Source organism: Fomitopsis serialis (genome assembly GCF_022376445.1).
Source record: "Fomitopsis serialis strain Sig1Antser10 chromosome Unknown B0H18scaffold_548, whole genome shotgun sequence".
NCBI lineage: Eukaryota > Fungi > Basidiomycota > Agaricomycetes > Polyporales > Fomitopsidaceae > Fomitopsis > Fomitopsis serialis.
Window position 1 is genome coordinate 1 of NW_025955508.1, and position 23,166 is coordinate 23,166.

At 55.2% G+C, this 23,166-nt stretch overlaps 8 protein-coding genes and 1 non-coding gene across 9 annotated transcripts; 5 read left to right on the forward strand and 4 right to left on the reverse strand.

Annotated features, from left to right (window-relative positions):
• Nucleotides 1-1,088: 1,088 nt before the first annotated feature.
• B0H18DRAFT_1090185 (uncharacterized protein) lies at nucleotides 1,089-4,753 on the forward strand (the record flags this gene model as incomplete). Its single annotated transcript, XM_048032267.1, has 10 exons — nucleotides 1,089-1,475; nucleotides 1,524-1,745; nucleotides 1,805-2,176; nucleotides 2,236-2,429; nucleotides 2,479-2,796; nucleotides 2,849-3,237; nucleotides 3,266-3,460; nucleotides 3,511-3,649; nucleotides 3,705-4,372; nucleotides 4,431-4,753. 10 exons carry the CDS (start codon nucleotides 1,089-1,091, stop codon nucleotides 4,751-4,753), a joined length of 3,207 nt encoding a protein of 1,068 aa, XP_047884414.1.
• A 1,677-nt stretch (nucleotides 4,754-6,430) lies between these two features.
• On the forward strand, nucleotides 6,431-7,302 carry B0H18DRAFT_963829 (uncharacterized protein; the record flags this gene model as incomplete). Its single annotated transcript, XM_048043180.1, has 4 exons — nucleotides 6,431-6,506; nucleotides 6,571-6,612; nucleotides 6,652-6,830; nucleotides 6,988-7,302. The coding sequence occupies 4 exons, from the start codon at nucleotides 6,431-6,433 to the stop codon at nucleotides 7,300-7,302; spliced, it is 612 nt and encodes a 203-aa protein (XP_047884415.1).
• A 268-nt stretch (nucleotides 7,303-7,570) lies between these two features.
• Nucleotides 7,571-8,781, reverse strand: B0H18DRAFT_922523 (uncharacterized protein; the record flags this gene model as incomplete). Its single annotated transcript, XM_048041605.1, has 2 exons — nucleotides 8,757-8,781; nucleotides 7,571-8,702 (listed from the first exon to the last, which is right to left on the reverse strand). A coding segment is annotated over exon 2 (999 nt), but the record flags the coding sequence as incomplete, so codon positions are not given.
• Nucleotides 8,782-9,428: 647 nt separating this feature from the next.
• B0H18DRAFT_520800 (uncharacterized protein) lies at nucleotides 9,429-11,008 on the reverse strand. Its single transcript, XM_048038418.1, has 2 exons — nucleotides 10,166-11,008; nucleotides 9,429-10,100 (listed from the first exon to the last, which is right to left on the reverse strand). The coding sequence occupies exons 1-2, from the start codon at nucleotides 10,888-10,890 to the stop codon at nucleotides 9,614-9,616; spliced, it is 1,212 nt and encodes a 403-aa protein (XP_047884417.1). The 5' UTR covers nucleotides 10,891-11,008; the 3' UTR covers nucleotides 9,429-9,613.
• Nucleotides 11,009-11,854: 846 nt separating this feature from the next.
• Nucleotides 11,855-12,934, forward strand: B0H18DRAFT_963832 (uncharacterized protein; the record flags this gene model as incomplete). The annotated part of the gene is made up of 5 exons (XM_048043181.1): nucleotides 11,855-12,046; nucleotides 12,097-12,276; nucleotides 12,366-12,761; nucleotides 12,788-12,855; nucleotides 12,913-12,934. The coding sequence occupies 5 exons, from the start codon at nucleotides 11,855-11,857 to the stop codon at nucleotides 12,932-12,934; spliced, it is 858 nt and encodes a 285-aa protein (XP_047884418.1).
• A 2,157-nt stretch (nucleotides 12,935-15,091) lies between these two features.
• Nucleotides 15,092-15,193, forward strand: B0H18DRAFT_t200. The gene has a single exon. It is a non-coding gene; the product is annotated as a tRNA-Gly (tRNA).
• Nucleotides 15,194-15,342: 149 nt separating this feature from the next.
• B0H18DRAFT_520828 (uncharacterized protein) lies at nucleotides 15,343-16,549 on the reverse strand. Its single transcript, XM_048038419.1, has 7 exons — nucleotides 16,265-16,549; nucleotides 16,191-16,206; nucleotides 16,051-16,133; nucleotides 15,886-15,990; nucleotides 15,758-15,822; nucleotides 15,618-15,694; nucleotides 15,343-15,558 (listed from the first exon to the last, which is right to left on the reverse strand). The coding sequence occupies exons 1-7, from the start codon at nucleotides 16,354-16,356 to the stop codon at nucleotides 15,529-15,531; spliced, it is 468 nt and encodes a 155-aa protein (XP_047884419.1). The 5' UTR covers nucleotides 16,357-16,549; the 3' UTR covers nucleotides 15,343-15,528.
• A 1,149-nt stretch (nucleotides 16,550-17,698) lies between these two features.
• On the forward strand, nucleotides 17,699-18,691 carry B0H18DRAFT_896769 (SGNH hydrolase-type esterase domain-containing protein; the record flags this gene model as incomplete). Its single annotated transcript, XM_048041422.1, has 5 exons — nucleotides 17,699-17,792; nucleotides 17,854-17,936; nucleotides 17,988-18,437; nucleotides 18,491-18,573; nucleotides 18,625-18,691. The coding sequence occupies 5 exons, from the start codon at nucleotides 17,699-17,701 to the stop codon at nucleotides 18,689-18,691; spliced, it is 777 nt and encodes a 258-aa protein (XP_047884420.1).
• A 3,802-nt stretch (nucleotides 18,692-22,493) lies between these two features.
• B0H18DRAFT_520878 (uncharacterized protein) lies at nucleotides 22,494-23,120 on the reverse strand. The gene is made up of 2 exons (XM_048038420.1): nucleotides 22,736-23,120; nucleotides 22,494-22,667 (listed from the first exon to the last, which is right to left on the reverse strand). Exon 1 carries the CDS (start codon nucleotides 23,069-23,071, stop codon nucleotides 22,760-22,762), a length of 312 nt encoding a protein of 103 aa, XP_047884421.1. The 5' UTR covers nucleotides 23,072-23,120; the 3' UTR covers nucleotides 22,494-22,667; nucleotides 22,736-22,759.
• Between the last annotated feature and the right edge of the window lie 46 nt (nucleotides 23,121-23,166).

Here is a 23,166-nt window from a genome sequence, read left to right on the forward strand (position 1 = left end):
ACCGCCCTCAGAAACCGACCACCACCTCGTCCCGCTCTTCAGTACGGGTCTCTGCAGTCACTCTAGCCAAGGTATGTGCCAGTCTCTCGACACTGAATCAGCCCCGACACTCACACTTAATCACCCTAGGTCAATGACGCGTGGGTACAGGTTTGAAGTCGAGCAACCACCGTGTTGCTGCCGCTACTGCTTTCGCTTCTATACCTCTCAGCCTCGGTGAGTACCTTTCTGGTACGTTTGAGAGGTCGTTGACTTATGACCCGTCTCTGCACCGTTACAGTGGTACACATGTTCGACTTGTAGGCACGGCGGGTGTTCGGGATGGCGATGTTTAGTGCGCAGAGACTGTTGGTTCAATTCCTAGAGTACTCCCTGTTCGGTACCCTAATAGTGTCCGCCGGCGGGTGATGGGCACGAGCGAAAAAGAGGAGCTTCCAAATCAAATGCCCCAAATATGTTCAATCCTCTGTAATGGCCAGGCATGTGTGTACTGGTTGCCGTTGGCTTCCATCCGAACATCACTGACTCACAGTAAGTATGATGAACTCATCGACCTCGAAGTTGTATGACTTACTTTTTTCAGTAGTGCATGGAAGCAGCCACGCGTTCGATGCGATGCTCGCCGGAGATGAGACAAATTTATCGGCCGTTTGACAGAGCAGGCACTGGCCGAAGAGGCAACCGAATGTAGTTCTGCCTCACAGTGCATTGAAGCTGCGCCGCAATTTGTCCACCATAGGCAGAGCCACTGACATCCTTGCTCTGTCGGCTAGGCTTCATCCGAATCTGGTGGCAAGGGAAGACGTCAGAATTTTATTTCTTCTTGTCACATTGCTGCCTGCTGACTGATGCGATTAACAAGACAGTCATGCATCAATTGAGAAGTACGTCCGTGGCATCGGCATAACGCATACGGCCATATCAAGAGCCGGTGTTCTCCTGACGATACTCCGGCATGTGTACAGTCCCGCCTTGTCGGGGCGGAGATGGGCTGAATAACATTTTCCACCCCCATTTTCCAGGGTGACTTGTGACTACGGCCCGCCCTGAGATGTTCTCTGACGGCTCCTCCACCCGTTTGTGCGCCCATGTCTCGAATTGCAAAGAAGCGGCGCCGAGCACGAGACAACGTACGGTTCTACGACGACGATGACGACGAGACTGCCAGATATCAAGATCGCACACTGGCTGCTGTTTCACGCCACCAACATACATCGTTCGCAACGACGGTTTCCGGGGTGTCGACGCGTACATCTGGCATAACTACAGCAGATGCTCCCCCTCCCGGCGCACAACCTCCAATCTATGCGGGCATTGGCAACACGAACGCCTCTATAAACGAGCCACCGGAACCCTACGTTGCTTGGGAGCCAGAGCTTGGCGATGGCGAGGCATTTGAAACGCTTCCACAGGAATTCTTCACAGATATTGGTGAATATCTCGAGGTCACCAAGCATCGCAAACGCACCGCTAGCGTGAGTAGTAATTTCGATCGTACATTCGTGGCTAATGAGTCAGTACAGGACCATCCTCTACGGGAATGGGCGAAAGATTCCATCGACGAATGGCTCGCTGAGCTGATTCGTCACGAAGGACGTGGTGACTTCGCATACAATACTTGTGTGGGCTGTGATTCGGACGCTGGCGAAACCCTTTATCGTTGCGACGACTGCTGGGATCTACGGTTCTACTGTGGAGAATGTACTCTCAATCGACATCGCCGCAATCCATTCCATCGCCTGAAGGTACGTACGGCTTCGTCTTCAAGTTGTGTGGGCGATGGACTAATCAACTCGAGGTGTAGAGCTGGACAGACGGTCGACTCTGCAAGACGACCCTCAAGAAGATAGGCCTACGCATCCAGATGGGCCATGCATATGGCGACGCATGCATCAATCCCCAGAGAGCCTTTGGTGACGATTTCGTCGTGCTGGATGTTTCCGGTATTCACGAAGTCGCTGTTGATTACTGCGGCTGCGAGACTGCCGAGCCGAAACATACTCAACTGCTGCGCTCGCGACTCTTTCCGGCTACACGCATCGATCCCAAGACGGCCGCGACGTTTCGCCTGATGGAGTACTACCACGTCCTTCACAATCAGACGAAGGCATCGGGCTTCGAGTTTTTCAATACACTTTCGAGAAGGACAGACAACACGGGGACAGAGGAACCGAAGGTACGCACTGTCGTTCGTGATGCGCGTTGGCGATGTAACTTAAATTACCTTTCCATAAGGGACGATACCATAGCTTCATGCGTATGGCGCGCATGTGGCTTCATCTGAAGATGCTGAAGCGGTTTGGCCGTGGTCACGACCCGGGTGGAGTGCGGGCTACAGAGCCTGGGTCCTGTGCAGTTCTCTGCCCCGCTTGTCCACACCCTGACAAGAATCTGCCTTCCGATTGGGCAGATGCCCCGCCAGAGAAAAGGTGCGACGTGCGTCAATCTATGAGTGCGTTTATCTCACAACTTGCATAGCTGGCTGTACCGGCTGTTCGTCGGTATGGACGCGAACTTCCGCCTGAAGCGCAAGGACGTATCAACTGACTCGGTCGATCCTGGTCTCAACCGAGGCTATGCGTACTTCGTCGAGGAAACCGAGTACAAGGCTCACCTGAAAACGCACGACAAAGGCGAGAAGGTCGAGAAGAGCACGTGCAACAGCCACGACGCCGTGAAGCTCGCAAATATGAGAGGAAGTAACGGCACCGCGGCTAGTGGAGTTGGGACTGTAGAATGTGTACGCCACGACATGAAGCGACCATGCTCGGTGGGCGACCTCCAGAAGGGCGAGCGGTATGTATTAAGTCGTGGCGCGTGATTACATTCTAATGAACATGACATATAGGTACGTCAACATGGACTACCTGTTTGCGAGTAGTCTGCGCCAGCATACGACGACACGTGTTGTGGTTTCCTATGACATCGCCTGTCAGTGGAGCGTCAACCTCTGGCAAAGGATGCTGCAGTACGACTTTGATTGGGACGTCGACAGGCGAACAATCACGTTTCTCATTCCCAAATTCCACCTTCCAGCGCATCAGGAGAGTTGCCATACCAAGTACTCGTTCCACTTCATCAAACATGTGGGGCGCACGGACGGGGAGGCTGTTGAGCGTGGGTGGGCCGCGGTGAACGGGTTCTCTGGCAGTACAAAGGAGATGGGACCGGGCTCCCGTCGCGACGTCCTTGATGACGCCTTCGGAGACTATAACTGGCGCAAGGTTGTCCAGCTCCGTGAGTCATGATATCTGTCCTCCCGCAGTAATTATTGACGTGTCCGTAGCGAAGACTTTGTTTGACAGGGTCAAGACCGCAGTCGAAGAGCGCAGCAAGCAAGTTGCTGAGTTCCAGGACCTCACGCATGTCACGAATCCCACGCACATCGCTGAGTGGACACAGCAGGTCGAAGCTTGGGAAGACGGAGCCGACTACAATCCGTTTGTCGCCACTCGTCGTGGTAAGTCCCTCTAGTTCCCTGATCATTGCTCATACTCATATTGGACATAGCCATCTCGCTGGCTTCCGTACGCCTTTCTCTCGCCGAGGAGGAGTCAGCTGCTATAGAGTCCGGAGATCTCGTCTTACTGCACGGCGACGTGTCTCCGAGCATGCTGATCATTGCTGGCCTCGAGATCGAGGAGCTACAGTGAGCATGATCTCGGATTTTAACACCCTTACTATTACTGACACTTCGTGCGCAGGCGTCGATTGCAGAGAGACGCAGCATCTATCGGTACAGACGGCACAGATACGCAGCGCGCAGAGATTGTCCGCAGGCGTAGCAACCTCAAGCTACGAATAAATGCATGGCGAGGGTACCAAGACCTCTATATGCCAGGAGTGCTGCGTCTGCGGTCCGCAGACGATTCGGACGCACCTCTTCAGCCAGAGAACACTCCCTTGTATCTCCCTTCGGCCTTGGTTGGAAATCCGCTTGTCGCGCCCACTCCTTCTCTGAAAGAAATTGAGCGACGCCTCCGCCATGCACAGGCCAATGATACACTGGACCAATTACGGCGACACCTCCGCGCCCGGAGCCATCTCTACATGGTGAAGGACAGGGACGTTCGTGGGCAGAGATACAATACACGGTCACAGACTTACATCAAGACTGTTGAAGCCCGAGTGCAGGCCGATGCAGCTCGCTATCGCGTTGCTCATAGCGCCCTCCTCGCTATGGATCCACCGGACGAGCACGGCTGGCAGAAGTACTTCCGACCGTTGGAACAGAACGACGTCCGAGGAATGAAGGACCCCGAAGATGCACGGCAGTCAGAGGGAAGAAGGACACTGTCCTGGATATGGCGGACGTCCGCGTTCACCAGCAGTGATGACAATGACGACGACAATGACGAGGAGGATTATGAAGGTCAGTGATTCATCGATTCGTGTTCGTGTTCAATGTTCAACTCAGACATTCGGTCTAGCTGTGCGCATCGAATGGTGCAAATCGCGGGCGCGCGCTCATCGCTGGAGCGAGGAATGCGATCTTCTTCAAGAGGAAATGCGACGTGTTATAGCCTTTTTCAAGTGGCAGGGTAAGTGGTGGCTGCAGCATGCAGAGGATGACTCGAACACCGTCTGGACCAACGAGACCAGCACTTATGCAGATACAACAGAACATGCTGAAGGCCGAGCTGCGTACGCTCGGCGCCAGGCTGACATCCGTCACGCCTTAGTACAGCGTTGCGAGAAGACCTGGCAATACGTAGATCAGTACATACAAACGGGTTGTAGCTTAGAGTTGTAGTCTTATATCTTATGCCTGTATTCCCTCGAAGTACGCGCTCCGGCAATGTGATAATACGCAACTCATATTCGTGAGACTTGTACAGACAACAAAAGACACGCGATCAACATGAGACATACGACAATACTATCTAAGGCATAGACGACGACTCGGACGTACAGTAGACCGGACTGGTATAAGGACTGAAAGTAGATCGCGGGTAGACAGTCACCTCATCGCAAGTCGACGGCATGACCTTGCCGACCTTGGAGTCGTTGCAAAGCGGCAGCAATGCGTACATATCCGAGGAAGGGGGTGAAGTGGAGTAAAGACAGATTTGTACAGTGGAAATGTCGTGAGGCCGAGAACGAGACTTGTTCAAAAAGAAGGTGAGTTAACAACAACACAACGATGATGGAGACACGCACGGGTAGCCCAAGCCTCCTCCGTGCTTCTAAACCGTACCAGGCACCAGCTGTTTCCGCATAGGTTCGATGAAGGCCGAGGGTGGTGTCATGAAGCGAGACGGCGGTGATTGATCACGTCGAAAGAAGGAAGGTAGATGGACTTGGAGGTGCGCGGGCGCGGTGGGACGATGTGCACCTATTTGTCGAGAAATCATCAGGCCATAATAAAATGCACGTTCATCGTCCGACGTACGATATTGACCCATATGCAAGGAGACTTCTATCCGCTCCTCGTGCATTGTCACTCGACGGTGCCGAACAAGATAGATGCGCGCTCAACTGCTTGAAGTTGCGTGGCAATTGAGGACCTGGTCGTTGGCGACCCGCAAACGCGTGAGGCACGGCGCTGAACGTGCCTCAGAGGACAACCAGAGTAATCAGTGGGATACGACGCACAGCTAAGGCGAGGCGACGTACGAAGGAGAGAAGTGCGGACTTGCCAAGGAACTTAGCCGCCTCCTGCGATGCATGAGCCTGAGTGGGCAATCGAGAAGACGGCGGGAGTCTGTGATATATGAGAGACGGGTGTCCAAAGCGGGTGAACAGGAAGACGGCGCGGAGGTCTGTAATGTATGAGGTGGGTGTCCAGAGCGGGAAGACGGCGCAGAGAGAGAGTGATGTATGAGAGGCAGGTGTCCAGTGCGGGTGAAGGCAAAGATGTATAGTCTGTGATGTATGAGAGAGTAGCGTCCAGTGCGCTTGGAATGAGTGTGTGATGTATGAGGGTGCGTCCAGCGCGCTCGAAAGGGGGGAAGGAAGGAGGGCATGTGTGCGCTGTCTTATATGAGAGAGCAGCGCGTCTATTGCACGACGTGCGAGTAAGGCGCGTCTCTGGCTCTAGATTCTATTAATACCGCTCTAATGTAGTGAGACAGCCCGCCATTAGATGCGCTAAATTCGAGAGGCTACGAGCTGGACACACTTGAAAGGGAAAGCGGCCCAATGTCTGTAGTGTATACGAGGACGGCGTCTGACGCATTCAAAGGCAGTGGCTAATAAGCAAGCTTACCTCAGTCGAAAGGGCCGAGGCTACTCTGAGCGGGAGGACACGTTCAAAAGGAAAGGTGCGCGGTTGTTCTCGATCCGCTCAAAACGGAAGGTGCTTGTGGTCTGTTATGCATGAGAAGGGCGCACACGCTCGAAATGGACTGGAGGGCGCGCTCGACAGCAACGGCGCGTCATGGTGCTTGACGTGCTTAAAAGGGAAGGTGGCCGACGCTGTCTCTAAAGTATGAGCGAACGCCGGTGCGCGGTGCGTAATACATTACCGACTACAGCTGGCGATGTATCATCATACATCCACAGAGGTATGTGATACATTACACCATACATCCACAGAGCCCCGTCATACATTGCATTATACATCTACAGGCGGCCCCTCTACTACAGCCATACATGTATCATCCGTGGACTGTAAGTACAGACTTATCATGTATGAATATGCCGGTGTAGCCTGTGCAGGACTGAAGGGCGCACGGATCAAGCTCGCTGCGAGCGTCTCCAGCCAATACGAACTCGAGAGTCATACTGGCTGCTACATATGGCGACACGACGAATGCGCAGCGCTGCACACCCGACGTGCCCCACCGTTCTACATCCAGCCATCGCACAATCAGCACGCCGAGCCCAAGGTTCGACGTACAGACTACCGACCAGCACCAAACATCGACGAGTGCAGGTACATTCTTGACGGATGTACCCACTCCGACACCTACGTTGCCCGCGTCCGCGCCCACGCCAGCAAGTGTAATGCTGAACGTAGAGTCCGTCGTACACGTTGCTGGCCAGGAAGACGACCTGTTTGCACTGCAGGACGACCTAATGGTCGTGCCTTCCGAGCTGCAAGGCCGCACACCGGCAGTAGGGGACGACCGTCTTGCTGTGTGCACCATACGCGCAGGAACCGATCACCCGATCACCGTCGAGCAGACTCGAGCTGACGGGCGGCAGGTCATCTCACAGCCCTACATTGACATGGCTGTCGCGATGATGTGCACGTTCGGTGTGGGTATCATCGGCGAGAAGCATGCAGCGGTGGGCAGGCTCCTCGACGTATACCATCCCGAGGCAGGTGTACACGAACTCACCAAATCACAGCATTGAGTCGGATGCGAGTAGCGCGACTTACGGTAAACGAGTCGTTGATAGAGATCGATAGATAATAATAAGTATTACTTAGCCAATTTCAATGCTATAAAAGAATCTTGAGCCGGCTCTGAGCCACGGGCTGAGCTCGGTCAAACGTTAACTCAGCCAGAGATGAGCTTATAGTTCAGACCAGGAGTTACATATGCAGCTCGAAAGCTATCGCGGAAAAGCCGTATTTCGAGCCGACTTAAGTCGATTAAGCGCCGAAGCCGCGGCAACACTACTATGGGCTCGGGGTCAGGCATGGGGTAGGACAGCTGGAACAGCGTTGATAGCGTCCGACCGTTCTCGGGGAAATGATGTGTCATCGTAGTGGCGGAACTGACTTGCAAGCTCTCTGAGTCAGATGCTGCCGTTGTAGCGGGTGCAGAAAACAATTTGGCAAGGACCGGTGACGCAAAGCTGAGCAGATAGCGATCCACGTGGAAAACGGCGTTGTCGGATGAGCGAATGATGGTATTCGCATGAGCAGTATCGTGGAAGGGATGGGCCAATCGCCCCATAGGCGTCTCGGCTTCCTGGAGGATCTCGAGGTGGTGAGGGCGAGAAAAAATGTGCTTGACGACAGCTTCCGCGCCTGATGGTAACGATTCCGATGTTGTAGTAGTATGATGATCAAGGAGTCGGTAATAGACAGCGGCCGGGATAGCATCCACGTCGGAGGAATAATGATCGAGGGAATGAGCGCGGCACAGGTGTGCCTTGAAGCCAGGTGTGGGGATGTTTGGAAGATTTGTATCGGCCCACACTGGCAATGTGTACCAATGAGTAAATTCGTGGATTGCCTTGGCTCCAATCTCTTCCAGATCTAGCTGGTACGCAACGGCGAATACGGCGAGTGGAGACATGCTACAATGGGACGATAGCGACTTGGTCATCAATCTGGTGACCACGGGCATCTGGTACTTCAGCGCTGCGCCGAGGATAGGGGCCACAGTCTGGACAGAGTCAGACACCTCAGGCCTGTCGACCGGGTAGCACATGCGTAGTAGTCGCTCGAGAGGTTCACTGCCCTCCGTGACTGGGATGGTCGGTATAGCATCGGGGCCGGTCTCTGAACCCGGAGATGGTGGTTGCGGTAAGGAGAACATGTCGGCGAAGAACATCGACGCGCAGGACAGCCTTGTGAAGGTAGAAACGCGTACCGTCCACGGCCCGCAACACGACATCGGCGTCTGAAAACGCGTTGTCGAAGGGATAAGGCGCCATCTTGACAAGGTCATCCTCGTCCGGGGTTCTGCCTGAGGCTGCGGACTCGTAGTCCGGGATAGTGGGGCCCGAGGATGGAGTGAGCGTAGGCGCTGAACTGTGGATCGGGGTTGACATGATGTGTGTGTTCCTACGAGTGAGCAGGTCTTCAAATTGTTATTGTTGACTAACAAAAGGGCACAAAATTTGTATCGACTTACTAGAGCTCGTCCTGGGGAACGGTTGAGAGGCCTCGAAGACGAGGCGGTGCACACATCTTATACGAAGACGACACCTCCGAATCACTGCTTCCAGGTTTACATTAATCCTCGAGGCAAAATCGTGGCCTTGAGAAACTGAATTGGCTTGACTAAGCACGCGTCTTCGCTCGCAATTCGCATCTTCTGGGCCGGTCTCGTCAACGCGTCGGTATTTTCCTGCGTGTCAGAGAACCAGTGCAGTAGTGAGTTAGGTTCGAAAGCAGCGAGTCCACGTCCTGTACAAAGGGAGATACGTGATGCCCCAGCATATTGAACTCAGTCAGCTCGCACAAAGATAACTGTCAATCGACACGTATCGACTCACCACAACGTGTACCAGCATGTGAAGTTGCCGCTGGTGCGAGCTGGGAAGATATCTTTGACATCGAAGTTCTGCAGATCACCCGAAACGCTTGACCGGTTAATCACTCAGGCACCCAGGTGGGCTTTGTGGGAGAAGCGACGGAAGTAGCTTGTGTGTACTGGACGCTGATCTGTCGCGATAACTGTCAGTACTGCCTAAGTGTCTGTGCTGCTATATGATAAGTTACGCATTGGCGAAGCGTTCGACGTTGAACGGTAGGGTTGCTAATCTTCCTGAGAATATGGTCAGACCACAGATTTGAACAGAAAGGGTGTTGATTAGACTTAGTACATAGAGCAGATACGAGATGAGAGCGATGATGGAGCGATACACACAGCAATGCAAAGGATACCTTTAGAAGAAAGTGGACAAGACAACAGAGATGATGGAATGCTAAGGCAACACCGCGACACCCAAGACCACACTGCTTTGACTTCCGGCCGTCGCGTGAGTGTCATGATCTCCCAGAAACCTTCATATCGCGCCCGCGCATGAGATGCTCGATCGTCACATTCATAGTGCCTGCCTCGGCCGTGAATGTGTAATCACTGTCTCCATCGCGGAAGACGACGCTTGCACTGACAAGTGAGCTCGCTACGTCTCGCCCCTTGAAGATCCACATAGGGATCGGCACCCAGAATCGCAACGCCCAGCCGCCACCGACACAAGTGCCTGGGATACCCGGCGGAATCCACTCCCACGAGACGGCCGTGTAGATGCCATTCACGGGGTTCATGCGTCGGATGACTTCATGGCGCACCAGCAGGCCCCCAAGGAAGGACGTCGCGTATATAACGTCATCCGTCATGTTGGGGATGCGTCGGCAGGAATCGACGGTGTGCCAGTCAATGGATAGGGACTCGACAGGCAACAGAGGAAGGTCGGCAGTTTGAGCTTTCGCGTCCTTGACGTAGAGTACCCCTTCCAAAGCGTACGTGTGGCTGTCGATGAATGCGGACGATCAGTATTTGCGCAAACGCACGCGAGTACACGTTACGCCACGTACTTTATGTCCACATCCCACATCACGATATGTTTGGTCTCCAACTTGATCGATACCTCGAATCGTTCGTGGAGCTGCAAGCACCCAAGTGCCGAGCGGGCGAACGAGTTCAGGGATCTAGCGGCCTCGTCTTCATCCGAAATAAGGTCAACTATTTCGCTAAAGCCCGTGTCTCGAGCCCTAGTTGGCAACCCAGCGACTTCGCTACCAGGAGCCATCCATGCGAAGAGGCCGTCCCTTGTAGTGGTGGGGAACATGATGCTACCGTCAAACTCGTCATTCTCGTCCAGTTCTCCCCAACGACCATCGTCGTGGCCGTCACGATTGTCCCCATCGAACCGTAGATCCCTCATGGCATGACACCTCTTCAAGGTTCTCCTGCGTTTCTCGGGAACGGGAGCGGTGTGATGTTTGGTGGATCTCGACTTGTGTTCCTTGCCAGCGGTGAGAGTGTCTGCCCGGATCGTAGCGATGGACTCTCCGGAGTCGCAGCGCGGGCGGATATAATTGACGCGCCCGCGATCGTCCTTCTCTTCGTCTTCAAGAAGCCACTCGGAGGATTCGTCTTGCTGGGCAGAATTCGTGTGCAGAAGGAAGGCTACGCCGGAAGCATCGGGCGATGTGGGGTCGGAATTCAGCGAATCCCGCAGGACGTTTTTGGCCGCGCGCGCCGACTTCAGGCGGTTGATCATGGAGGCGAGGAAAGAATCTGATGATTGACGCGGCATGGTTTCGACAATAGGAGGGGGATTGATTGTCGCGCAGCTCGTTTCGCAGGGAAATGGGATGGACGAGCCGTTGGTCGGGTGTTGGTCGCGGCGAACCGAGGGATAATACAATGCCCGTCTGGCCGCAGCGCGTGTCAGGAGTCGCGAAGGTTGATCTGCTCGCTGTGATGCAAAAAGTGTGGACGGTAGGGCAATGAGAATGTCTCGAATTGCGGGGCAGCAAAGGAGCACGATTCACCAGATTGTGGCTACATCCCCGGCCCGGGATGCTGCCGTCCAGCCACAGGCGCGACGCGCCCCGCCGCTAATCGATCACGAGAAAGTCCCGCGCAACGCACATTTGAGGGTCATAGTCGTACCATCACTCGTAGCACAAAGTGATGGTCTTGACCGGCTTGCCTGCGTATGTTCCCGAGAGCGTGAATCGGCATTTTCTGGGCTGGAATGTTGTGCAATAGACGGGCTGTACGGAAAGGGAACCTGAGAAAGACAATCGGGCGCGTTGAGTGCTGTGTATGCCACGCTACTGGACGTTTGCTCGCGCATTTCATGCCGTGATGAGCTGATTAATGTTATCCCCTTGTCAGTCACCTATATCCCAGTAAAATGGATAGCGACACAAAGAATGTATGTGTATACATGGACCTGTAGACCAAAGGGAGATCAGTCCCAGCCAATCACGTCCAGACCCCGTGATCAATGCAACACATGAAAGCGCCCACACAAAATCGCTCACCTGCGAGTCCCTTGCTGCGATCTTGCGTTCTTCTGTGTCCATCATCGCACCATCGACACCAGCCCACACATCGCATATCAGTACGCAAGTACCGTCCTGCGCGTGCTATACCCCAGTGGTGCTTCACGGCCCCTTCTACGTCGCATACTGCCACTCAGATCACCTCGCCACTGGTGTCCTACTCGGAGTAAGCCTCAACTGTCTCGCGTCGTTGCTTCATAGCTGACCATGCAGCGTTGTAGTATGAGCTCCAGAGTACCAGCAGCGAATGGGCTGTACGCCCACAGCCCAGACGAGAACATCTGGCGCCGCGCTACACCGAGCAATTGGGCACCACACAGCGCGACTACGCACCAAGACTCCGCCAACCAGGGCATGTACCTGAGACCAAACCAATATACGGCGACGAAGCCACGTCAGGTTAGTGACAAACATTGATCCGTAATATGGTTTGGCCTCACCTCAACTAGCCAACCCTGGAAGACATCTTCTACGGCCGCCTCATGGCCATCGAAGACAGCCTCATGCTTGTGTCATCCGAGCCAGTGTCCCTGGCAGGCGTCAAGGCAGAGATGGCTAAACTCGAGATCCAAGTCTCCGAGAATACAGCACTGGAGTGGGCCTATAATCACGTAAAGGTCTCCTGCATGGTAAGTCCGAGCTGCACTCGAGGCGAGGCCATGTATTAGCAAGCCCTTGTCGAAGCAACAACACTTGCTGATGGCAATTCCTTTGACAGCTGGCGATCGAGCTTGAAGCCGCCGTAGCGCCAACGGTCATCCCGTCGACACCAGCGGGTGGCACACAGCACACCGGCGCATGGGGCGACAACGATATTGTGGAAACTTCCACAACAGTCGACGAGGCGGAGACTACGGCTCAACGCTCCTTGCAAAGGACCCTGGGCGACGTCACATGGAAGGACGAAGAGGTCATGGAGACATCCACGACCATCGACGAAGCGGAGCGGACGGTTGGGCGAGCCCTCCGGAGGGCCGTGGGGGACGGGCGACCGACCACCCATCAACGGACGAGTTCTGGGAGCACGCAGAGCTCCACCAGCCTCGAGAGCCTCGCGACACGCGATGATGAAGACGTCGGCTTGCAAACGAGGACTAGAGCTGATGTCGCAGCGGTTCACTGTCGAAGCCGCCGCCGCAGACACAGGAAGCGGGCATCCGTGCGACGGAAGTCGCCGTCAAGCTGGCCAACGCACTAGTTACAATCTGGTACGTCATGGTCCATTCGTTTTCCGGTGTTGTCAGGACTGAGGGATCCGTCTTCAGGTTGGCTCGCAATTATTTATGAACAAACCCGACGGCGAGCAGAATACCAGAAGCCTGTGTCGCCAGCGGGGTAAAGGGTGGACAAAGCAGACCCGATTGGGATCCGACGACAGGGGAGGATTGTTCCGCGCCGTTCGCGCAATGTATAATGGTGTACTTAGAGAGCTTCCCATGATATTTTCGACTGTTCTTGAGACGTACCACAATGGTGTGTAAGCAAACCTACGCAAAGAGTGAATAAGCCTATCAATGGCACCGTCTTTTCGAAATTGGTTTTACCTAGGGGAAGCAGGCGCGACGCGTCGTGATCTCGTGACCGACGCGTCGAGACTCACCGGCGCATAGACGCCCATCAGAACGAGAGCCTTGCCACTTGCGATCACCCTTGCTGCTCATTCTCCATCGTAAAGGCTTCGAACAGGCCACGAACCCACGAGATCAGGTACAGGCCACCTGCAGAAGACAACGTCGTCATCAACGGACACCTTAGCATGCGTACATACGGTCGACGGACTCGCTGCCGTGGCGGAGGTGCGCCCTTGTTGGTCGCGTCGTCCTGGGATATCCGCTGGGACATCCGCACCCACGCATGTGAAGACGAGTAGACGATCGCTTCTTGAAGGTGTCTACAACGATCCGGACGCATGTCGGTGGGTAGTTAGGCGTTAGCTTCGACGCCTATTATCGGGAGGGCCGCTGGAGAAGACGACATCAAACTGCCAATCAGTTGGTCACTTGGACTTGCCATGATCGTAAATGTTTGTTCTTACCGTGTACGCTGAAGTTGACCCTCCAACGTAACAGATATGTCCAGATCTGACACATGCAAGCGGCGGAAGACAGCGTCACTCCAGCGACGGCAGAGCAACCATGACGCAGCAGCTTGTTGGCATGCAAGTGGCTTGCTTCACTAGAGCAGCACTGGTTGTACCCAGGTGAGCCTATGATAGACGATCCATCGGTGCGGTGAAGAGACTTACCGGAACACCTGTTGGTACGGTGTCGGCCCTTGATACGTCGTATATCTAATCCCAGGTGATTATAAGCGGAGGCATAAACCCGACCGCTATGGAACAGCTCGGTGTCATTCGCATGAGGAGGTCCTGGTGCGATGTAGATCTGCACGACCTGGAGGATGGTTACGCTGATGTCGACGTCGACGTCCGGTCAACGTCGGTGAGCAAGATTGCCCGACTTATGAACCAACCAAGTCTCTCTGATGGTTCATCCACCTGAAGAAAGAGTGTGGAGTACGTGCTCTCGCGAGGGTCATCCCTTCCACGCCGAGAGCCCTTCGATTCTGAACATCGTCAGATAATCCGAGCAATGAGATGGGGACCTAGGAACACGTACGCCTAGCACCGCAGATTTTCTCCGTCCATATTCGTCTCCCAACATCCGGGTCGTATGGTGGAGTCCACAGCGGCCAACTTGCCATCCGGTACAAAGCCTATCAACCACACAATGGCCGCAAGTGATCGACGGGCGACAGCTCCGTGGCGCGGACGATGTCTCGTACGCAAGCAAGTTTTCCTTGACTGCATAACTATCCCTGAATACACAGCTGTGCGATCACGAGTTGCAGGTGGTGAAACTGCCCAAGGTCCCCTGGAAGCTGCGGTGTTACGATCGTTGTGTCACCAAGCGCCTGCGGTGCAAAATACGATGAAGGTCGAAGATCCGGATACGGGGCAAGGACGATCTTTCCAACGCAGTTCGGTGAGTGAGACAAGTCATGCGAAAGAAGCCACAAAGTATGCGCGTGGGTCACCTTCAAGCTTAAGCTTCAAGGGTCGACCACCCAGGAGGACGAAAGGGCGAAGGGGGATTAGACGCCTGAAAAGGGGCGCGTGTCGCGTGATGCGAACGCGTCGAGTCGGAGACGCGTCTCGGTAGCTTAACTTACCAGTGGTCGACATACAGCCTCATACAGCTTTATCGCTAGACGTCGGCACCCGAAGTGTACTGTCGCACATACTCCCATCTCATGAACTCAGGACAGGCATACTTGTTGCGGGCTACATTCTGTTGGGCTCTGCCAACTGGGTGTCGAGTGGCGTTGGACGCGTCTGCCCCACCGCGCTGCAAACAACCGTTCAAGCACGGCCGCGGAAAAGCCACCCGCGTGCGGCTGCCTACGCACTCGAACAGATCAAATCCACTGCACATCAAAACAACTGCAGTCATGGGGTAGTGGTAACCTGGGTCGTTGCCATGGAGCCGTGTCCTGGTACTATACCACCACGTCGACCCGCCCCGAGTTCGATTCTCGGTGGCTGCATGGAGGTGTATGACCTTGTTTTTTTTGTTCCGGGTCTTCCATAGAAGAAAGGCCCGGCTACGTTCGGTCGCCCGTTGTTTGGGCTCGGCGCTGGTACCCATCGTTACAGGCCTCTGGATCCACCAAAATTGAGTTGGAGGTTTTGCACTCGTGGATAACGGAACAGACTATCACATCGCTGCCCCATATAATATGACACATGATTGTGTTCTACATCGCTACATACGACCAGCAATTATACATCCAATCAGGGATACACCTTCTATCACATATTCTCTATCCTCTCCGCATCTAGTGAGGGACACCCGCACAGCAGGCCCTGGATCCTAAACATCTCAGTCGCAGAAAGTGATAGCGAGGTTGACCTAGAAGTCCGACGCATCAGCCGATGTGGCGCAACACAAGGAAGATGCAGGATGCTCACGTCGTCAGCAGAGCAGCCAACCTGGACGACGTTGTCGTCCGAGTTGTGGAACGCTTGACCGCAGTCCGTGGAAGAGCCTATGCGCGCGCACCGGACCCATCAGTCCGCTGTCGAACACTCGACAGGAAGAAGACACTCACAATCGGTGCCGGTGTTGTCGCATCCGTTCCAATAGCCGAACCCGCTCGTGACGGAGAACTCGTGCCTACAGCCCGAGCACGATATCAGCTAAACTGCATGGCGCGCCTTCGATCAGACTGGTACGCACGGAGAGATGAGCGAAATGTCCGCGCTGCTCCAGCCGTTCGTGAGCGTCAGCTCGACGAGCGTGCAGCCCTCGCCGTTGCCGCCGCAGCCGCCGGTCTGCAGGTAGCTGTGCGCGCGTCGGATGAGTGATGTCAGGGGATTGGCAGAGTTGGGAGGGGGGACGTACGCGATGGCACCGTCGAGCGCGCCGTCGCTTGTGTAGTCCTCGCCTTGGGAGAGGACTTCGCCGCTCTGGCTTCGCAGGACAGGCTGGGAAGAGCGTCGCGTCAATCAACCTGCGCTGGATGCACGGCGTCGTGCACTAACCGTCCCGTAGCCACAGCTGTTCGGAACAAAGAAAGTCAGAAGCAGGACAATGGGGACGTGACGGTACGACGTACTTGTTGTAGAAGTTGACCGTGTGGGTCTCTGCGGCGACGAGCGCGAGCGCAGACAGGGCCGAGACGACAGCAGCGAACATCTTAGTCGACATGACGAAACGAGCGTGTCAAAGTCACAGATACAAGGAGTGGAAGGTCAAGTCTCGCAAGACGATGTGCAAGAGATTGAGCAAAGGTAACGACAGCCGAGGACAGCGAGACCACACGCAAATCCTGCATGACCTCCTCCCTTTATACCCTGTAGGCCCATAGCATGCAAGCTGTAGTTGCCTTTCATTGTGCCGGCACACGTGCGCCTGGGCTGTGTCCATCATGAGCAATAGGCTAACGCAAAAACGGGGGTGGTAGGCACGACGACAGGACCCGCGTGCGTGTGGCTTTCGAGTTGACCGTGCTCCCCGCACCGCTCGGAGGCGACTCGCCTCCCGGAACGGGCGAGGACACTCTTCGCTGGCGGTGCATCGCTTGCACGCGGCACCTAAACGCCGTGTACGGCCTCATTATTCACGCCTAGAACGGCGTTGTGTAGTCTTCGCGCGGTGAGACGACGCAGCGCGGGTATTGAGCGGAAGAGTTTCCAGGTCGGCGGGTGGAACTCTGGAGAGCAAGAGCGCACCCTGTTCCTCGGGAAGGCACCTGCAAACTAATAGGGCCCGTTTAGGTGAAAATAAGCTTTCAGGGATTGACATGACGCACCAGCGTAGACTTGAAAGGACACGGTCTGGACCGCGACGCGTCTCGCGAGGGTGGTTTGCCTGCCGCGTGCGGCGTTCACAATGCATTGGCTCGAGACAAACGCCGAGCAACATACCTGCAATATACCACCCAATTCCCGTCTCCGTGTGCACGGTCCTTATGGTGACAGAACACGCATGTTGGGTTCCGCTGGTATACACGTAAGGAGAAGCCTCCATGAGTACTTACTGGGGCTGGAGGAATACCGCGCTTGTTCTGGCTAGGGTGCAGAAACGTGCGCTGCAATTGTGTTGGCGAAAACCGCGACCCATTGGCTGGAGGAAATGTTCTTGCACGATTTTGCTCGACAGCGCATTCGGAAACGGTGTGCAAGAGCCACGAGGCTCGCAAGACCTCCTCCGGGTCTGGACAAGGCGCGGGAACCGCCAGCCGCCGATCGATCGGCCGTTGCAGCGGAACCGACTCGGAGCGACTTGGACTCTCGGACGCGCGCCGAAGAGCGTACTCATGAAGCTGAAGTCGTGGCCGTACTATAGCTATGTTTCTACTGCGACGTGCACAGATGACCTGAGCTTGGACAGACACCTGCCTTCGCTGAGATGGACGGTCACACGTCTTCCCGTGTCCAAGCGACCACTGGCAGAACTTGTCCGACAACCTTGCCTCTGAACCACCACCATCGAGTGGTTCGACTCGCACGATCATCGCCCTCCATCCATTGGGCGTGGCACCCCAGTAATGGCTGCGAATGTGCAGGACGTGATCATGCTCTTGGGCGACTCGATCACCCAGGGCGGATGGGAGCCGCACGGCTTCGCGCAACAGCTCGCGTGTAAGTTAGCGGTCCGACTGGGAATTCTATGCCTGCTCTAACCATTGTCAATATACTGCAGACGTGTACAACCGGAAGCTGGACGTGGTCAATCGCGGGATGTCCGGGTACAACACGGAATGGATTATCCCCGTACTCGAACAAGTACGTGCTCCTTCCTGCTCTTCAATAGCGTACACTGACACCGCGTCCCAGTGCTTCGCGAAGAAAGAGGAACGCGCCCACGTCCCCGCAGTGCGCCTTCTCACCATCTGGCTCGGCGCGAACGACGCCGCGCAGCTCCCAACCAGGCAGCACGTTCCGCTCGACAAGTACCGCGCCAACCTCCGCACGCTCGTGCGCACCGTTGCGTCCCCAGAATCGCCGCGCTACTCCCCCGAGACGCGCGTGCTCCTGCTCACGCCGCCGCCCATGAGCGAGAGCATGTGGGCGCGCCGGCAGGCGGCGAAGGACCCTCCTCGTGTGCTCGACCGCAAGTTCGACGTGACGAGGGTGTATGCGGACGCGGTGAGGGACGTTGCAGGCGAGCTGGGTGTGCATGTCGTGGACGTGTGGACGGCGGTTTGGGAGAAGGTAGATCGGAAGGAGGAGGGTTTGGCGGAGTACTTGTCGGATGGTCTGCATCTCACGCAGAACGGATATAAGGTGCGCCGCGCTCTGTCGCCGCGACAGCCGTGGGGTTGACAGGGTATTCGCAGGTCGTGTTTGAGATCCTCATGGACGCCATTACCATGCACTTCCCCGAGATGCATCCTGATAAGCTACAGCCCGTATTCCCCTAGTAAGTGTCCGCGTGTCTTCTGCTTGTGTGACGGAGCTCAGCATTCTGCAGCTTTGACCAGATTGATGACGACGATCCACGGTTGTCGCTGCAGAAGCGAGATGCGTTTGCGGTCTAGACTGACACGCTTGTGCTGGCGCCCTCGAATAGAACGGGTACCATAGACTTGTTCGTACACAGCCCGGGTGCATCGATAGAATGTAGTCTTTTGGTCAATATGCAAGAGAACCTCGCCGCACCACGCTGAAAGGCCGCCCGTGCGCGGTCCTTTCGACCAATTGAGTTCCAAATCGCGTTGATAAACTTCAAGAAATACATCTGTCCTGAGTGCATGAAAAGAGAGTATGTGCCACAGTACACTTCGGGTGCCGAAGTCTAGCGCTGAAGATGTTTGAGGCTCGATGTCAACCGCTGGTAAGTTACCGAGACGCGTCTCCGAGTCGACGCGTTCGCATCACGCGACACGCGCCCCTTTTCAGGCGTCTAATCCCCCTTCGCCCTTCGTCCTCCTGGGTGGTCCCTCCTTGAAGGTGACCATGGCATGCCGCGCATATTTTGTGGCCTCTCGTACGACTTGTCTCCCTCACGAACCGCGCTGGAACGACCGTCGCCGCTCTGTATCTGTACCCTCGACCTCCACTGTTTTGCACCGCGGGCGCTTGGTGACACAACGGTCGTAACGCCGCACCTTCCAGAGGACCTTGGGCAGTTTCACCACCTGCGACTTGTGATCACACAACTGTGTATTCAGAGATAGTCACGAAGTCAAGGAAAACCCAATTGCGTACGAGGCGTCGTCTGTGCCAAGGAGCTATCGCCAGTCGATCACTTGCGGCCATTTCGTGGTTGATAGGCTGTCTACGGGATGGCAAGTCGGCCGCTGTGGACTCCAGCATAGGACTTGGATATTAGGAGATGAAAATGGACAAAAAAATCACGGTGCTAGGCGTACGTGTGTTCCTAGGTCCCCATGGCTCCAATCGTCTGACGATGTTCACAATCAAAGGGCTCTCCATGTGGAAGGGAATATCATCGTCAGAACACGCACCCCACACTCTTTCTTCAGGCGGAAGAGCCGTCGGAGCGGCCTGAATCGCAGGGCGGACAGTCCTGCTCATCGACGTCGACGGGACATCGATACCCGAGTAACCATCCTCCAGGTCGCGCAGATTTACATCGTGCCAGGACCTCCTGATGCGAATGACACTGAATTGCCCCGTAGCGGTCGGGTTTATGCCTCTTAGCGTATACTCACCTGGAATTGCGTGTACGACGTCCTAGGGCCGACAAGATACCAACAGATCTCCGGTGAGTCTCTTTACCGCACCGGTGGATCGCGTATCATAGACTTACCTGTGCACAACCGATGTTGCTCTTGTGAAGCAAGCCACTTGCATGCCGATGAACGGCTGCGTCATTCGTCTGCCGTCGCTCGAGTGGCACTGTCTTCCGCCGCTTGCATGCGTAAGATCTGGACATATCCGTCACGTTGGAGGGTCAAGTTCAGCGCCCACGGTAAGACAACAAGCACTCACGATCATGGCAAGTCCGAGTGACCAACTGATCCGCCATTTGATGTTGTCTTCTGCAACGGCCCTCCAGATGATGGTCACCGAGGCTGACGTCTAAACACTCACCGCCACGCGTCCGGATCGTTGTGAACACCTTCAGGAAACAGTTGCCAATTCGCCTTAGTATGCGTGGGCACGGATGTCTCAGCGGATATTCCAGGACGACGCGACCAACAAGGACGCACCTACGCCACAGCAGTGAGTTCGTTGACCATATCTACACATGCCAAGGTGTCTGTTGATGACGACGTGGTCTTCTACAGGTGGCTTGTACCTGCTCTCGTGGTTTCGTGGCTTTTTTGAGGCCTGTATGGTGGAGAATGGGCAGCAAGGATGATCGCAAGTGGTAAGGCTCTTGTACTGGTGGGCGTCTACGCGCCGGTGAAGCTCGACGTGTTGGTCACGAGATCAGGACGCGTCGCGTTGGCCTGCTGGAGTACTCCGTCCGTCGGGGGTGCAAATGGCAGTCGCAGTTGTGTGGTTCACGTAGGCTGAACGAATCTATTCATTTATGTAGCCCTCGCAGCGAGCAGGGGATGACGGTGTTGAGCACCTAGTACTCGACCTCGGACCAGCCGGGTATGAACGCGTACGATCTCATATCCCTCGTCATCAGAAATTGCTCTCAAGAAGAAATACGGTGAGAAATTACATAGTACTACAGCGCAATCTATGATCTCCTGACACGCTGAATCTTGACTCCTTGTCATTATATCCTTACAGGCCTTGCATTGTGCCGCATTAACCCGCCCGCGACATCCCCGGCTACCGTTCATCTAGGCTCGAGCAGGGCTGCACACCGACACAAGAGACATAATACGTCAGAATACACATCCATGGGAGAGGAGCCTACGATGACTCACCTCCGACATTGTGACCGCCCAAAATACACTCTACAGCCCATGGCTGGTGGGCGTCGGCTTTGCAGATCGGCCAAGAGTGGCCGTGACGTTGGACCAAGCCCTCGCGCGGAGGTTCGCGTGGTCTTTGCACCCGTCCGGCAGGGTCTCGATCGTCGCAGAGCTCTGGGTACTACCAGAGTTCGTGCGGTTATGGGCCGCCTGCTACTCGCTCCCGGCGACCTTCCGTACAGGGCGTCCAGCGCGGAACTCCGCTTCGTCGACTGTGGTAGATGTGTCGAGGATATCGTCCTCGTTCCATTCAGGATCTACCGCGGCGTTGTCTACCCTTCCATGCACTACGGCGATGGATTTGCCCTTGGACGCTTGCTATCAACATACCATCAGTAAGTATCTAATATGCAAGCTGCGACGCTGTACTTACCTCGTGGTGGTCCTGTGAGTAGCTGTATACTCCTCCAGCTTTGCTCTGCTGAGGAGTCCGGGCCTCCAATGATAGATATGGGAGAATACCATGGATGTCGTTGAGTTGCTCCTCCGAGGTGGACTGGATCAGGAAGACAGGTGAGACCGAATCGTGTAATGGCTTTGTGTCCGTGTCACTGACCTGACGCGGCGAATTTGCCGTAACATGGTTCGCTCTCAGGTGTGTAACCTTTCTGGTCGAGAATCTGCCTTTGTGTGTCGGTATGCAGTCGGGTAGCTGCGTGATTTCCCAGCTGCTCGGTATACCCGGTCTCCAGATGCTATCATTCGGGCGTGTGAGGCGCAATGCCTTCACTGTTGGCATGCTGAAAGTCGTGCTGCAGTGACGTGATGAGCGACGAAGGCGCGGCGACTCCTCCAGTGACTGTCACATCGACACTTACCTTCGTGGCATGGTCATGTTCATCGATACCGTGCGTTTGCGACGTGTCAGGCGCGACAAGAGGCTGGCGAGTATCAATCGTCTGGTTGGCAGACAGACGGATTGGTTCTTGTTGACTTTTTGGGACGCGATGGATGTCAACGACGTGCGCAGAGTACGAGGAAACCGTTGCAAGCCACAGATGTTGGGTGCGGTACGAGCGCTTACTTTGCGTTGTCCGCGTCACGGGACCATGACGCGTCGCGCAGTTGGTCGAGCGCATAGCATATTCAATGGTATGGATTTGGCTTCATATCGTTGCCAAGTGGGTGCCGACGAGTTTGGCCTCGATCTAATAATCACACAAGTCGGTCTATCAGCTGCCCCGCGCTACCGTTGGCCCATAGTTCTGTGGGCTGGTCGCGCTCGTTTGGAAGCATCGAACTGAGAAATAGACAATGAAGGAACGATAGGATGCTCAATATTAACACGATCGCGAATGGCGAGCACGTCTACCGAATTGGCCCACCCTTATGTCAGATCGCTTGAGGCACCTCATGCGTAGATAGGACGATGGGTGCTGACCGCCTAATTGTAGGGTTGACCGGGACCGACATACAGTTCACATTCTCAAGCATTGACATCAAGCAGATACACGGTGAGATATTCTAGGAGTACATTTTCATGAAACTATGGAACAGTGTACTGACGCTTCCTTTCCTGCCAACATGTGCATTTCGCCGATAGGCCTTGCGTTACACGATGCGTCCTCGCCCGCAGCCCCCTGACTTCTGGAATTGTTTTTACCGCGACAGACTACAAGCGCATACACAGACGGAACCATTAATACGCTGGAAGCAGAGAGGGATTGTAAGAAGACGTACCATCACCAGTGGACCAGCTGCCCCTTAGAATCCACGGTGGACAGGCGTCGACCGCGTCTGCTTGCCCTGGTGCCGACTGAGCATAAGCTGAACCCTTTTCCAGGCGCGGACACGCTCAGCCGCGTTGAAGTCGTGTCCCTCGGGCAGGGCCCCGATGGTCACAGAGCCCTGAGTGTTCCCAGAGCTTGTGCGGTGGTAAGTCCCCTTCCCCTTCTCGTTCGCCGCCACCTTCCGTACAGGTCGTCCGAGGAGGAACTCGGATTCCTCAATAGTGGTTGACGTCTCCCACATGTCGTTTTCATCCCACTCATCAATGGAGGGGAGATTGTCGTCCATCCTACGCGCGGCGAAGAATGGGCCTTCGGTCGGCTGTTATCGGGTGAGTGCTGTAAGACTGGCGGTTGTGTATCACTGCTGCTCACATCGCATTC